General features: G+C 43.4%; 2 protein-coding genes across 5 annotated transcripts in view; one reads left to right on the forward strand and one right to left on the reverse strand.

The window, feature by feature from the left end:
- The window catches only part of ece2a (endothelin converting enzyme 2a), a 245379-nt gene extending 245093 nt beyond the window's left edge, over nt 1-286 (reverse strand). The window contains exon 1 of one of the 2 annotated variants that reach the window (XM_045693622.1): nt 25-286. The gene's annotated coding sequence lies outside the window, so the exon portion shown is untranslated. 2 annotated transcript variants of the gene reach the window in all.
- On the forward strand, nt 259-13228 carry acsm3 (acyl-CoA synthetase medium chain family member 3). Of its 3 annotated transcripts, none has more exons than XM_014141218.2 (16): nt 259-492; nt 708-907; nt 1216-1422; nt 2169-2379; nt 4604-4621; nt 5268-5475; nt 6993-7136; nt 8105-8261; nt 8676-8755; nt 8845-8968; nt 9042-9122; nt 9281-9382; nt 9776-9903; nt 12013-12112; nt 12551-12670; nt 12774-13228. In XM_014141218.2, exons 3-16 carry the CDS (start codon nt 1216-1218, stop codon nt 12858-12860), a joined length of 1767 nt encoding a protein of 588 aa, XP_013996693.1. In that variant the 5' UTR covers nt 259-492; nt 708-907; the 3' UTR covers nt 12861-13228. The 3 variants fall into 3 exon arrangements, 2 of the variants coding, with proteins under 2 accessions (XP_013996693.1, XP_013996694.1); XR_006758823.1 differs by having other exon boundaries at nt 371-492; nt 9776-9898; XM_014141219.2 differs by lacking the exon at nt 4604-4621 and having other exon boundaries at nt 371-492.
- The last annotated feature ends 2212 nt before the right edge of the window (nt 13229-15440 follow it).

Raw genomic sequence — 15440 nt, forward strand, 5'->3', positions numbered from 1 at the left:
CATTGTAAACTCTTGTTCGCTTACGTCAGTCAGTTATGTCCTCACTTCATGCAGTTTTCATGAAAATAATTTGAATTGAAAGGAAAGGAAAATATAGGCTAGCTGTTCATTGGAGCATGATCCATATTCCACGTGCTGCTCACAGGAAACCGTCTAACACTCCGCGCAAAGCATCCTGGGGAATGATATCCCGTCCAATCACGTTTAATGAACCTACATTAGAGTGTAGCAGGATCAGCTGTATCTGCAAATACACCTGGAAAACGTCTGCCTACTACTGTCGGAACAATGTTTTCACTCTCATTCATTTCCGCTCCGTTTGAAATCACATGACATTAACTGTGCCGTTTTCATTAGTGTAAAACGACGCAGAAATTGTTAGGCTACATTGTGACAGATTGGGCCAGTTCGTGGGTGATGATTTCATTTAAGGACCAATGGCACCGGGCAATGCAAAACGAACTCCAGCGTGGGGGCCAACTAATCTGCACGGTAGACTCATATTTTGGACAGAAAAACACATATTTAGTAGGCGCTATAATAACCATAAAGACTATTAATAAGCAATGTTTTTGTGGTGTCATATTACTCTCATTTTGGTCTGAAACATATTAGTGGTTTCCTTTCAATTGTTCTCTAAATAAGTAAACACGTTTTGACTTTTACATGTACACTTCTAACACCGCGCCTACTTCCTGGTCTTGCAGATTTTAATAGTTTACTCATTCAGTCCATGGATGGACAGATCTCTCCCTGTGTCTGAGTTCAGCCGTGGTAATTCCTTCCTTTTCACTCGACCCTTTCTGGAGAAATTCCTTGGGCGCCATTCCTTATTTTCAGCCCGCAGACAGAGCAACATAAACCGCAAACAACACGACGATTTGAGGTCATCTTGGAGATTTGAGAGGTAACGTTAGGTTTGAGAGGGGTTTAAAGTTAAGCATGATACTTTATGATACCTTAATGTATCAACTTTATAAGTTCTGCACTGTGTTCTTCTCTGCTTGTCAACTGTTGGCATAAAAATACTACTTTCACAATTTGTCTCTACTGAATGGCTTTAATATAACTCGTAAGAATGTCTTCAAAGTCATTTGCATAATGCATAAAATGAGAGAAAGAGATTGTTCTTGCTCTGAACTGCATTGTTCCTGCTGCATCTACTAGTATTTTATTAAGTCAATACTTAAGTAGTGTTTTTTTCTCCATTTGCAGATGAGGGCCATTGGGAAAGTGTCCTTTCAACTGAAGGCGCTCAGTATATTCCCAAGTAACTTTAAATGTCAGATCCGTGGACATAGGGTATCTCGTCCTCAAAACTTTACTGACTATGAGAGTATCAAACAACAATACAGCCTCCAGATACCAGAGTACTTTAACTTTGCGGAAGATGTGCTTGATGTGTGGGCAGAGAAAGAAAAGGTAGAGTATACCTTGTTTATCTAACCTTCAACTTCCATTTCCATTGCTTGACTTGGATGGAATAGGTTTTGGTACTCGTTTTGGGTGCCAGTACTGTTTATATTTAGGTGCAGGAACTCCACATTACTTTGAGCTAATATTCTATAAGAGGTGCAGGAACTCCACAATACTGTTGAGTTAATATTCTATAAGAGGTGCAGGAACTCCACAATACTGTTGAGTTAATATTCTATAAGAGGTGCAGGAACTCCACAATACTGTTGAGTTCATATTCTATAAGAGGTGCAGGAACTCCACAATACTGTTGAGTTAATATTCTATAAGAGGTGCAGGAACTCCACAATACTGTTGAGTTCATATTCTATAAGAGGTGCAGGAACTCCACAATACTGTTGAGTTAATATTCTATAAGAGGTGCAGGAGCTCAGGCAGTAGAACATTCCAGGTGCCGGTACTCAGCTCAGGTGAGCTCCTTCCCAAGTCAAGCACTGTCCGTTGCATATATTGTCATGGGGGAATGAAAAAAATGGCAACACTTGACTTGAACCCTCTGACTGTGACATAGTTGTTATAACTCGTAATGACGTGTTATGTCAGTGTTATGACAACATCATCATGATGACCGCCTGTAGGTAGCAGGATAGTTGACATATCATTCATATTGGCAGAGGGATATGTTCTACATTAAACTTTACGGTTTCAGATGAACTCAAATGTAAATGTGAAATCACCATTGTTTATTTCAGAAAGGAGAGAAAGCATCTAACCCTGCCTTCTGGTGGGTGAATGACAGAAAGCAGGAGGTGAGGTGGAGTTTTGAGGAGCTGGGCTTCCATTCCAGAAGACTGGCCAATGTTCTGTCAGGTGCCTGTGGTCTCAACCAGCAGGACAGGGTGTTTCTGGTACTACCTAGGGTTCCAGAGTGGTGGCTCGTCAATGTGGCCTGTCTCAGAACCGGTGAGCTAGAAAAGATCTAGTCAAGAAATCCAAGACTTCATAATAGATTGAATCAAAATTGCATTGTCTAGACCAGTGATATTGAAACTTTATCAGCGGGGACCACATTTTTTCCTCCAGAATTTCTGGGGACCCAATTTTTGTCACTAGAAAATCTGGCCACCCCACCCCAAATCTAACGGCACAACCTTAAAATCAAGAAATGTCGATTTTCACATAAACAAACAAACAAACTTCAATTCATTAGATATTCATCTCTCTAAGACAGTGGTTCCCAAACTTTTTATAGTCCCGTACCCCTTCAAACAGTCAACCTCCAGCTGCGTACCCCCTCTAGCATCAGGGTCAGCACACTCTCAAATGTTGTGTTTTGCCATCATTGTAAGCCTGCCACACACACACTATACTATACATTTATTAAACATAAGAATGAGTGTGAGTTTTTGTCACAACCCAGCTCGTGGGAAGTGACAAAGAGCTCTTATAGGACCAGGGCACATATAATAATATAATAATAATCAATCATTTTTCTCTTTATTTAACCATCTTACATATAAAACCTTATTTATTCATCAAAAATGGTGAATAACTCACCACAGGTTAATGAGAAGGGTGTGCTTGAAATGAGGCACATAACTCTGCAATGTTGGGTTGTATTGGAGAGCGTCTCAGTCTCTAAATCATTTTCCACACATAGTCTGTGCCTGTATTTTTCATGCTATTGAGGGCCGAGAATCCTCTCTCACATATGTACGTGGTTGCAAAGGGCATCAGTGTCTTAACAGCACGATTTGCCAAGGCAAGAAACTCTGAGCGCAGCCCTATCCAGAAATCTGGCAGTGGCTTCTGATTAAATTACATTTTCACAGAACCGCTTTTTGCAATTTCGATGAGTCTCTCTTGTTCAGATATCGGTAAGTGGAATGGAGGCATGGCATGAAAGGGATAACGAGCCAGTTGTTTGTGTCGTCCGTGTTTCAGGAAAGTACCTGCGTAATTGCGCACCCAACTCACTCAGGTGCTTCGCTATATCTCATTTGACATTGTCCGTAAGCTTGAGTTCATTTGCACACAAAAAAATCATACAATGATGGAAAGACCTGTGTGTTGTCCATGTTAATGCAGACAGAGAAGAGCTCCAACTTCTTAATCATAGCCTCAATTTTGTCCCTCACATTGAATATAGTTGCGGAGAGTCCCTGTAATCCTAGATTCAGATCATTCAGGTGAGAAAAAACATCACCCAGATAGGCCAGTCCTGGGAGTAACTCATCATCATGCAAGCGGTCAGACAAGTTAAAATTATGGTCATTAAAGAAAACTTTAAACTCGTCTCTCAATTTAAAAAAAAAAACGTGTCAATACTTTGCCCCTTGATAACCAGCGCACTTCTGTATGTTGTAAAAGCGTTACATGGTCACTGCCCATATCATTGCATAATGCAGAAAATACACGAGAGTTCAGGGCCCTTGCTAACAAAGTTAACCATTTTCACTGTTGTGTCCAAAACATCTTTCAAGCTGTCAGGCATTCCCTTGGCAGCAAGAGCCTCTCGGTGGATGCTGCAGCAGTGTACCCAAGTGGCGTCGGGAGCAACTGCTTGCATGCGCGTTACCACTCCACTTTGTGTCCCTGTCATGGCTTTTGAGCCATCAGTACAGATACCTACACATCTCGACCACCAAAGTCCATTTGATGTCATAAAGCTGTCCAGAACTTTAAAAATATCCTCTCCTGTTGTCCTGGTTTCCAGAATAGGATGTCTTCCTTAATTGACCCCCCCATAAACATAACGGACATATACCAGGAGCTGTGCCAGACCCGCCACGTCTGTTGACTCAACCAGCTGTAACACATAGAATTCACTGGCTTGTATGCGAAGCAGTAATTGTTTGAAAACATCTCCTGCCGTGTCACTGATGCGTTGTGAAACAGCCTGTCTTAGCCACTCGATAGCTCACCATATAAGACACTTCTAGCCCCTTCTTATTAATGGTATCTGTTGCTTTTATACATGTCTTACTACTCAAAAGTCGTCTATTCCTCTGGCTTATTTTTCAAATTGTCATGTTTCGTTTCTAAATGTCTGCGCAAGAGTGAAGGTTTCCCGCGAGAGAGTAACCGTTAATGTGATTGGATGATAATTATTTGACTAGGCTACCTGTATTTGACATTGTGTTGTTATTTAGCTGAACACTAAATGGTTTAATTTTATTTTTGGCAGTGAAACGAGGCAACTCAGGTGAGAGAAAAAAACTCACCCAAATGTATAGCCCCTTTGAAAAATATAAATGTACTGTTTGAAAATGTGAAGAAAATTATTTTTATTAAAGAAAAATACATTTAAAAAAATTAAAATGTGAATCACATTTTTATTTGGCGTACCCCGACGGCATTGCCTTTGGGAATACCTGCTCTAAGAGAACCAATACATACATTTATTTACTTACTTAGTACAATTTTATTTGTCAAATTATATTTTTCAATAACGTTTGTATATTGTTCCCATAAAATAATCTGTCCTTTTTGGATCCGCCCAAAATAAAACCATTTTTTATTTGGCGACCCAGTGAAATTCCCCCGGTGACCCTGACTTTGAATACCACTAGTCCAGACATAATGCTATCAGATAGCATATGTTTAGTTCAATAAATATGTTTGGGGCAATTTCAATTGAAATAGTTTTGGAGACAAGCTGCTAAATGAATAAACATTTTAAATATAAATGCGATGCCCAGGGCTGGGTATACTATCTGACTTCCTGACCTGAACAGGAAAAACCTACAACCTTATTTATTCAAGTGCCTTGTCATTAGCTATGACTAGGGCCCCAAGATTTCCCTTCAGGAAAATTTCCTGTCCCTGGTGAAGTCCCATGTCCCCCACAGGAACAGTGCTGCTGCCAGGCACCTCTCAGCTGACAGCCAGGGACATCCTCCACCGGCTGCAGACTTCCGGGGCCCGCTGTGTCATCACAGACGAGTCCCTGGCCCCCCTGCTCGATGCCGTGGCCTCTCAGTGCTCCAGCCTGCAGCACAAAATACTGGTGTCCCCCACCAAGAGAGAGGGCTGGAAGAACTTTGGAGATCTGGTGAGGTAAAGATAACTTACGTTTTTAGCTACACCCGCAATAACATCTGCTAAATATGTGTATGTGACTGATTTGATTTGGATGGGATGGGATCATAATGGCTCCAGTTCACTGTGTCTGATCTATTGGTTTGGTCTGGATGGGATCATAATGGCTCCAGTTCACTGTGTCTGATCTATTGGTTTGGTCTGGATGGGATCATAAAGGCTCCAGTTCAGTGTGTCTGATCTATTGGTTTGGTCTGGATGGGATCATAAAGGCTCCAGTTCACTGTGTCTGATCTATTGGTTTGGTCTGGATGGGATCATAATGGCTCCAGTTCACTGTCTGATCTATTGGTTTGGTCTGGATGGGATCATAAAGGCTCCAGTTCACTGTGTCTGATCTATTGGTTTTGTCTGGATGGGATCGTAATGGGTCCAGTTCAGTGTGTCTGATCTATTGGTTTGGTCTGGATGGGATCATAATGACTCCAGTTCAGTTCACTGTCTGATCTATTGGTTTGGTCTGGATGGGATCATAATGACTCCAGTTCACTGTGTCTGATCTATTGGTTTGGTCTGGATGGGATCATAAAGGCTCCAGTTCACTGTGTCTGATCTATTGGTTTGGTCTGGATGGGATCATAATGACTCCAGTTCAGTTCACTGTGTCTGATCTATTGGTTTGGTCTGGATGGGATCATAATGACTCCAGTTCACTGTGTCTGATCTATTGGTTTGGTCTGGATGGGATCATAATGGCTCCAGTTCACTGTGTCTGATCTATTGGTTTGGTCTGGATGGGATCATAATGGCTCGTTCAGTTCACGTGTCTGATCTATTGGTTTGGTCTGGATGAGATCATAATGACTCCAGTTCACTGTATGATCTATTGGTTTGGTCTGGATGGGATCATAAAGGCTCCAGTTCACTGTCTGATCTATTGGTTTGGTCTGGATGGGATCGTAATGACTCCAGTTCACTGTGTCTGATCTATTGGTTTGGTCTGGATGGGATCGTAAAGACTCCAGTTCACTGTCTGATCTATTGGTTTGGTCTGGATGGGATCATAATGGCTCCAGTTCACTGTGTCTGATCTATTGGTTTGGTCTGGATGAGATCGTAATGACTCCAGTTCACTGTGTCTGATCTATTGGTTTGGTCTGGATGGGATCATAATGACTCCAGTTCAGTTCACTTTGTCTGATCTATTGGTTTGGTCTGGATGAGATCATAATGACTCCAGTTCACTGTCTGATCTATTGGTTTGGTCTGGATGAGATCGTAATGACTCCAGTTCACTGTCTGATCTATTGGTTTGGTCTGGATGGGATCATAAAGGCTCCAGTTCACTGTGTCTGATCTATTGGTTTGGTCTGGATGGGATCATAAAGGCTCCAGTTCACTGTGTCTGATCTATTGGTTTGGTCTGGATGGGATCATAAAGGCTCCAGTTCACTGTGTCTGATCTATTGGTTTGGTCTATCTACACCTTGCTTGTTACTTTCAGCATCTCTGTACTGACCAAACTCTCTCCATAGGAATGCGTCCAGCGATCATGAGTGTGTGAAGACTCGCAGTGATGACCCTATGACCATCTTCTTCACCAGTGGGACCACAGGGTCACCTAAGATGACCCAACACAGCCACAGCAGCTATGGGATAGGCCTCACTGTCAATGGAAGGTAGGTCCTCCAACATTCATCTCAGTTAACACAGATGTTTACGTAGTCTGTCCACGAGAGATTACTTCAACATAATCATAACCACGCCACAACCATAACATAATCACAACCATAACCACGCCACAACCATAACATAACCATGCTGCAATCATAACATAATCACAACCATAACATAATCACAACCATAACCACGCCACAACCATAACATAATCACAACCATAACATAATCACAACCATAACCACGCCACAACCATAACATAATCACAACCATAACCACGCCACAACCATAACATAACCATGCCGCAATCATAACATAATCACAATCATGCTACAACCATAACATAATCACAACCACGCCACAACCATAACATAATCACAACCATAACTATGCCACAACCATAACCATGCCACAACCATAACATAATGACAACCATGCCAAAACCATTTCATAATCACAGCCACACCACAACCATAACATAATCACAACCACACCACAACCATAACATAATCACAACCATAACATAATCACAACCATAACATAATAACAACCATAACATAATCACAACCATAACATAATCACAACCACACCACAACCATAACATAATCACAACCATAACATAATCACAACCATAACATAATAACAACCATAACATAATCACAACCATAACATAATCACAACCACACCACAACCATAACATAATCACGACCACGCCACAACCATAACATGATCACAACCACGCCACAACCATAACATAATCACAAGCATAACATAATCACAACCATAACCACGCCACAACCATAACCACGCCACAACCATAACATGGGTTGAACTTAGATTGCACTGACTCTAATTGCTGTTCTGAAAGCAGCAGCTACCCTTCCTGGGGTCCACACAAAACATGAAACATGACATAATACCCATTGAACTGAACTCCCTCTCTCCCTCCCTCTCTCCTGTCTGTGTGGAGGTACTGGTTGGACCTGACGGAGAGGGATGTCTTGTGGAACACATCTGATACAGGCTGGGCCAAGTCTGCCTGGAGCAGTGTCTATGCCCCCTGGATCCAGGGAGCCTGTGTCTTCATCCACCATATGCCCCGCTTCGACAGTCACACTGTACTAGAGGTGTGCTGGTGTGTGTGTGCTGGTGTGAGTGTGGTGTGTGTGTGTGAGTGTGGTGTGTGCGTGTGGTGTGTGTGTGTGTGTGTGTGTGTGTGTGTGTGTGTGTGTGTGTGTGTGTGTGTGTGTGTGTGTGTGTGTGTGTGTGTGTGTGTGTGTGTGTGTGTGGTGTGTTCATACACCATATGGTCTGAAAACAACACCTATTCCCTTACATCTTTGATGTCAGCAAATCTGAGGGAAGTGGATTGCTTCAGATCTGCAGGCACTGCATTTGACCACTAGAGGGCCCTGCATGTCCATTCTCACTCCTCTGTGTCTTCTACTGCGGGTGTGTCATGGCTAGACTGAATGTAGTGGGGAAATGTTGTTATTTCATGTCATTACAGATACTGATATTTCATGTGTTTTTCTTTGAAGACTCTCTCCAGCTACCCCATATCCACATTCTGCACGGCTCCGACTGCTTATCGTATGCTAGTGCAAGAGGACATGTCCAGGTATTTGCTTACACACTGATTAAATAATGGCTCCTTTTTAGATTACAACCAAATCCTTATTGACATCTGAGACATCTCTTTTTTGTCAGTTATAATTTCAGCAACTTGCAGCATTGTTTGTGTGCTGGTGAACCCATCAACCCAGAGGTGATGGGGAAGTGGAGGAATGCCACTGGACTGGACATCTACGAAGGATATGGACAAACTGAAACTGTGAGTTAAGTTGGAGGTGATAAAAGGTTGCACATAGAATGGTGTCTTAGCTTCTCTGTCATTTCACTTCCAGGTACTGATAGCTGGTACTTTTAAGGGCATGAAGATCAAAGCCGGGGCTTTTGGGAAGGCTTCACCAGAGTATGATGTGCAGGTATATGCAGTCGACAGACAACAGTGTTGAAGATTATCCGAGTCATTCATTCGCGTAATGTGTGCTAAACCATCAGCATTAACAAATGTGTAATCAATAAAGTTTCCACGTTTTGATACAAACTGCAGACATTGGCAGCATTTGTGTTCCTATCTCAGGTCGTAGATGAAGCCGGTAATGTCTTGCCCAGAGGAGTGGAGGGGAACCTTGGTATCAGAGTGAAACCACACAAGCCCTTTTCCCTGTTTACTGAATACACAGTATGTACACCCACTTCACTGCAAGTCAACTAGCCACTTGGTCTCCCTGTCTGTTTTCTTCCAATAGCAATTGATAAAATATCCACATCATTGATTTTTATTTTATTTAGCCTTTATTTAACTAAGCAAGTCAGTAAAGAACAAATTGTTATTTACAATGACGGCCTACACCGGAAGACGCTGGACCAATTGTGCGCCGCCCTAAGGGACTCCCAATCACAGCTGGTTGTGATACAGCCTGGATTTGATTGATTGATTGATTGATTGATTGATTGATTGACTGACTGACTAGTCCTTCAATTTGATATTGATTTGAACCTTCTGAAATACATTGAGACTTGGTTTGTTTCCTTGCATCTTAATATTGTAATATTTGTATACACATCTATGCAGGGTGACCCTGATCGAACAGCAGAGTGCTATGTTGGGGACTTCTACCTGACTGGAGACAGGGGTGTCATGGATGAGGACGACTACTTGTGGTTCGTGGGTCGAGCTGATGACGTCATCCTATCAGCTGGGTAACACTACGGTCGACTTCCTGCCCGACTAGATGTGCAGACCTTGCAATGCATCAACCAACGACTGTGCAGTTGGGAATTAGATTGCTATGTCATTATGCTGCGTTCATAACCAAGTGGGAGGTGGGAATTTATCAGTTGTGAAGTTGTAAATACCAGTTGGATGCGTTCACGTGCTTTGAACTTGTTGTGAAACCCCGATTGACTAATGGCCAAATAGCTGAGTAAACACTAAACTAAAAATACAGCTATCGTGCTTGTAAACAAATTATAGTGTTCAAAAACTATATTAATACATTGTTTTTATAAATAATGTTTTGTTGTTGCGTTTAACTGCCGAAAATGCTGTTATCGAGGTCATTTCCTTAGTAGTTGAGGTCAGAGGTCTCTATGTGGGAGCTCAGGATGATAGTTTCCCACTAGTAATTACCAGTTGGAGGGCCGTTCAACATTTCTCCCAGTTTTATGTGTAAATTCCCACTTTTCTCTTCATTACGAACGCAGCATTAGCTGACATGTTAAATACCTATCCAGGCGTTGTAAGATCTGCCATGTCTCAACAATGTAGTCGGGCAGGAACTCAACCTATATCTATACCTATATCTATACCTATACCTATATCTATACCTATATCTATACCTATACCTATATCTATACCTATATCTATACCTATATCTATACCTATATCTATACCTATACCTATATCTATATCTATACCTATATCTATACCTATACCTATATCTATACCTATATCTATATCTATACCTATATCTATACCTATATCTATATCTATACCTATATCTATACCTATACCTATATCTATACCTATACCTATATCTATATCTATACCTATACCTATATCTATAACTATATCTATACCTATATCTATACCTATACCTATACCTATAACTATATCTATACCTATACCTATACCTATATCTATACCTATATCTATACCTATATCTATACCTATATCTATGGGGCACAAATGTCAATTGAAAGTTCTTCACAGTCCATGAATAAGCTCAATCTGAGTCTGAAAAACTGAACAAAAATGTTTAGTTGACTATCACCCTATTCGCCCGGGACTAGTATTACTAGAGAACGTCGGTTATATAATTATTACTCCAGAATGTCCGTTATTCCAAAGGACGATTCGGACAGGATTCGTTTTTTCCAAACTGCCCCCTGTAATTATGACTTCTTTTCAATAAATTGACAGTTATGACGGAAGCCTGGAGGTTTTTATTCTAGGTGTGAAGATATTTCAACATGTCCAGGTGATACAGGCACACTGATGGCTCCAGCTTGGTTCCCACGTTTCTAAACCACACCAAACCAGCTTTGGTGTCGTGTCGCCATAATATTTCAATTGAGGAAGTGTCATCATAATCATAACAATATTTTAGCAATCTGCAGTACGTCCTAAATGTCCCCCAGCCTTCAGATGGGAGCTAAACAGTGCCCTTGCACCTGAGATGTGTTTTAAGGCTATGAATGAGAAAGTTAACTTATCATTTCCAAACGTTTAGGTCAGTTGTATGCTGCTTTGCGATCTATTAACAGCAACGTTTGCTTCAAATAGGCCCAATATTTTTTTACAGATGCATTTGACAATGTTCAATTCATAATCCCAAAACATATAAACAAAAGCAGTCACTGTGAAATTTGATTCATGTAGACCATTTATATATAACTTATGTGGAGCACTTCGTTCAATTTATCGAATCAGTTATTGTTTTCTTGTTCAAACCGCGAGCAAGCAACCCCTGTCATACTCAGACATTTCTCTGAAAACACAGGGAAGTCGATTCGCACAGGACTAGCGTTATCCGAGGACCTTGGAGTTCGCCAAAAAACAGTAGGTTTTTCTGGCTGGAATTGTTACTCTCCTGCCGTGTAAAAATGACTGACATGGCAGATTCGGACGGGACTATAGTTACAAATGTGGTGTTTTGTGCTCGTGCACATAATTACATTACACGACCTCCCCTAGTAAAACTAATCCTGTCTGAATAGGACTAAAGTCTGTGTTGTTTGTATAGGTACTGTATTCGTAGTAAAACTAATCCTGTCTGAATAGGACTAAAGTCTGGGTTGGTTGTTTAGGTACCGTATTGGTCCATTTGAGGTGGAGAACGCTTTGATTGAACACCAGGCTGTGGCTGAGTCAGCCGTGGTCAGCAGCCCTGACCCTATCAGAGGAGAGGTACAGTATGGATGGATCAATCAAATCCATGAAATAGGTCATCTTCACCCAAAATCAAAGCAGTCAGATGATTTCAGAGCTCAGAAGTTGTTAGACTATGGACTATCTTGTTGGTTAGATCTCTATAAATGAACCTATATTGGCTTCAATCCCAAAATCATTTGTAGCGATTGCACTATAATTGGGCTCCCGAGTGGCGCAGCGGTCTAAGGCACTGTATCTCAGTGCTAGAGGCATCACTACAGACCCTGGTTCGATTCCAGGCTGTATCACAACTGACCGTGATTGGGAGTCCCATAGGGCGGCGCACAATTGGGCCAGCGTCGTCCGGGTAAGGGTAGGCCGTCGTTGTAAATAAGAATTTGTTCTTCACTGACTTGCCTAGTTAAATAAAGGTTACATAAAACAATCCAGTTAATATGCCATCCATCTTTCCAGGTTGTGAAGGCATTTGTTGTTCTAACAGCAGAGTACAAATCTCAAGATCAAGATCAACTTAAGAAAGAATTACAGACGTATGTGAAGAAAGTTACTGCACCGTACAAGTATCCACGCAAGGTAATTGTTATTCTTTTGTAAAGCTACTTATTGTTGAAAAAAAGCTTGATCAATATCTATTAGAAGGCAAAATAAGGTATTTCGACTTTTCTCGTCTTCACAGATAGAGTTTGTGGAACAGCTACCAAAGACAGTTAGTGGTAAAATCAGAAGAGTGGAGCTAAGGAACAAAGAATGGGGAAGATCCTGAATTGGTTGAGGATCATCTGTAGTACTGTTTTATTGGAACAGTGAAGAGAAGGTAGTCGGTTTCTTTCTTTTCCTACTAGCACCGACTTTGCTGATAAGTACTTAATTGAGGAAAAGTATACTTACTGTGACGGTGATGTGGTTGTCCTACCTAGCTATCTTAAGATGATTGCACAAACTGTAAGTTGCTCTGGATAAGAGCGTCTGGTAAATTACTCAAATTAAAATGTAAAATGAATCAAAACATCTGTGAAATGAATGGCACGACTTTTTCTGTTTGTCTCCATCATTGCATGAATAGCTACTTCACATTGGTATGAATGAAAAAAAAAATGGAAGAATAAACTTTTGATTCAGTATATTACAGCACTGTGTGTGTGTACGTGCATGTGTTATTCCGTGAACAGCAGCAGGGATTTACTAGACAAATTAAGGCCCAAAGCAAAGTCATAATATTGAGAAAATAAACATCTATTTCTGTACAAACCTGTTTTGATTATCCCATGATCCTCTGAGGTCTTCTACTGAAGTGTTGATTACAGTGTGCAGTCCAGGTAGACCCCTAGGTACTGGAGCCCACACCCCAGGACCCCTAACAGCATGGTACGACACACCAGAGGCCAACCTGAGTCCCCCTACAGAAAAGAGAGACTGGCCCTGTGTGAATACTTTAATGTGATGTACATGTCTTTTCTCTCTTGTCTAGTTTCTAATCTGTAGGTCATTAGCTAAGTGGAAGCAAGATTTCCTATCTTATCTCAATCAGTACATCCTTCTCAGGGACCGGGCCATTGATTTAGTGGCAATCCGTGATTCAAACTGAGTTTCCCAGTGTGTGAGTGGCCTGTACCTTGATCAACTGGTTTATACGACGTGGGTCTGCAGATATGGCCTTCCCGAATCTTCTGACCCCTCACCAACGACCCCTCACCAACGATCCCTCACTGCCCAGGTCCACCATCATCCTCTGACCCCTCACCAACGATCCCTCACTGCCCAGGTCCACCATCATCCTCTGACCCTCTCACCAACGAGCCCTCACTGCCCAGGTCCACCGTTATCCTCTGACCCCTCACCAACGATCCCTCACTGCCCAGGTCCACCGTTATCCTCTGACCCCTTACCAACGATCACTCACTGCCCAGGTCCACTGTCATCCTCTGACCCCTCACCAATGAGCACTCACTGCCCAGGTCCACCGTCATCCTCTGACCCCTCACCAACGATCCCTCACTGCCCAGGTCCACCGTTATCCTCTGACCCCTCACCAACGAGCCCTCACTGCCCAGGTCCACCGTTATCCTCTGACCCCTCACCAACGATCCCTCACTGCCCAGGTCCACCGTTATCCTTTGACCTCTCACCAACGATCCCTCACTGCCCAGGTCCACCGTTATCCTCTGACCCTCTCACCAATGAGCCCTCATTGCCCAGGTCCACCATCATCCTCTGACCCCTCACCAACGATCCCTCACTGCCCAGGTCCACCGTTATCCTCTGACCCTCTCACCAATGAGCCCTCATTGCCCAGGTCCACCATCATCCTCTGACCCCTCACCAACGATCCCTCACTGCCCAGGTCCACCGTTATCCTCCGACCCTCTCACCAACGAGCCCTCACTGCCCAGGTCCACCGTTATCCTCTGACCCCTCACCAATGATCCCTCACTGCCCAGGTCCACCGTTATCCTCTGACCCCTCACCAATGAGCCCTCATTGCCCAGGTCCACCATCATCCTCTGACCACTCACCAACGATCCCTCACTGCCCAGGTCCACCATCATCCTCTGACCCCTCACCAACGAGCCCTCATTGCCCAGGTCCACCGTCATCCTCTGACCCCTCACCAACGAGCCCTCACTGCCCAGGTCCACCGTCATCCTCTGACCCCTCACCAACGATCCCTCACTGCCCAGGTCCACCGTTATCCTCCGACCCTCTCACCAACGATCCCTCACTGCCCAGGTCCACCGTCATCCTCTGACCTCTCACCAACGATCCCTCACTGCCCAGGTCCACCGTTATCCTCTGACCCTCTCACCAATGAGCCCTCATTGCCCAGGTCCACCATCATCCTCTGACCCCTCACCAACGATCCCTCACTGCCCAGGTCCACCGTTATCCTCTGACCCTCTAACGATCCTCACTGCCCATGTCCACCGTTATCCTCTGACCCCTCACCAACGAGCCCTCATTGCCCAGGTCCACCGTCATCCTCTGACCCCCTCACCAACGATCCCTCACTGCCCAGGTCCACCGTTATCCTCCGACCCTCTCACCAACTATCCCTCACTGCCCAGGTCCACTGTCATCCTCTGACCCCTCACCAACGATCCCTCACTGCCCAGGTCCACCGTTATCCTCTGACCCCTCACCAACGAGCCCTCATTGCCCATGTCCACCGTCATCCTCTGACCCCCTCACCAACGATCCCTCACTGCCCAGGTCCACCGTTATCCTCTGACCCTCTCACCAACGATCCCTCACTGCCCAGGTCCACCGTCATCCTCTGACCCCTTACCAACGATCCCTCACTGCCCAGGTCCACCGTCATCCTCTGACCCTCTCACCAACGAGCCCT

The sequence above is a fragment of the Salmo salar genome, chromosome ssa14 (assembly GCF_905237065.1).
Source record: "Salmo salar chromosome ssa14, Ssal_v3.1, whole genome shotgun sequence".
Classification (NCBI taxonomy): Eukaryota; Metazoa; Chordata; class Actinopteri; order Salmoniformes; family Salmonidae; genus Salmo; species Salmo salar.

What these genes read in the sequence shown, in the direction of transcription:
- acsm3 (XM_014141218.2), top strand. Translation starts at nt 1,216, where the DNA reads ATGAGGGCCATTGGGAAAGTGTCCTTTCAACTGAAGGCGCTCAGTATA. An exon ending in AACTTTGGAGATCTGGTGAG is followed by an intron (nt 5,476 to 6,992) that starts GTAAAGATAACT and finishes CTCTCTCCATAG; the next exon opens with GAATGCGTCCAGCGATCATG. An exon ending in GATATGGACAAACTGAAACT is followed by an intron (nt 8,969 to 9,041) that starts GTGAGTTAAGTT and finishes TTTCACTTCCAG; the next exon opens with GTACTGATAGCTGGTACTTT.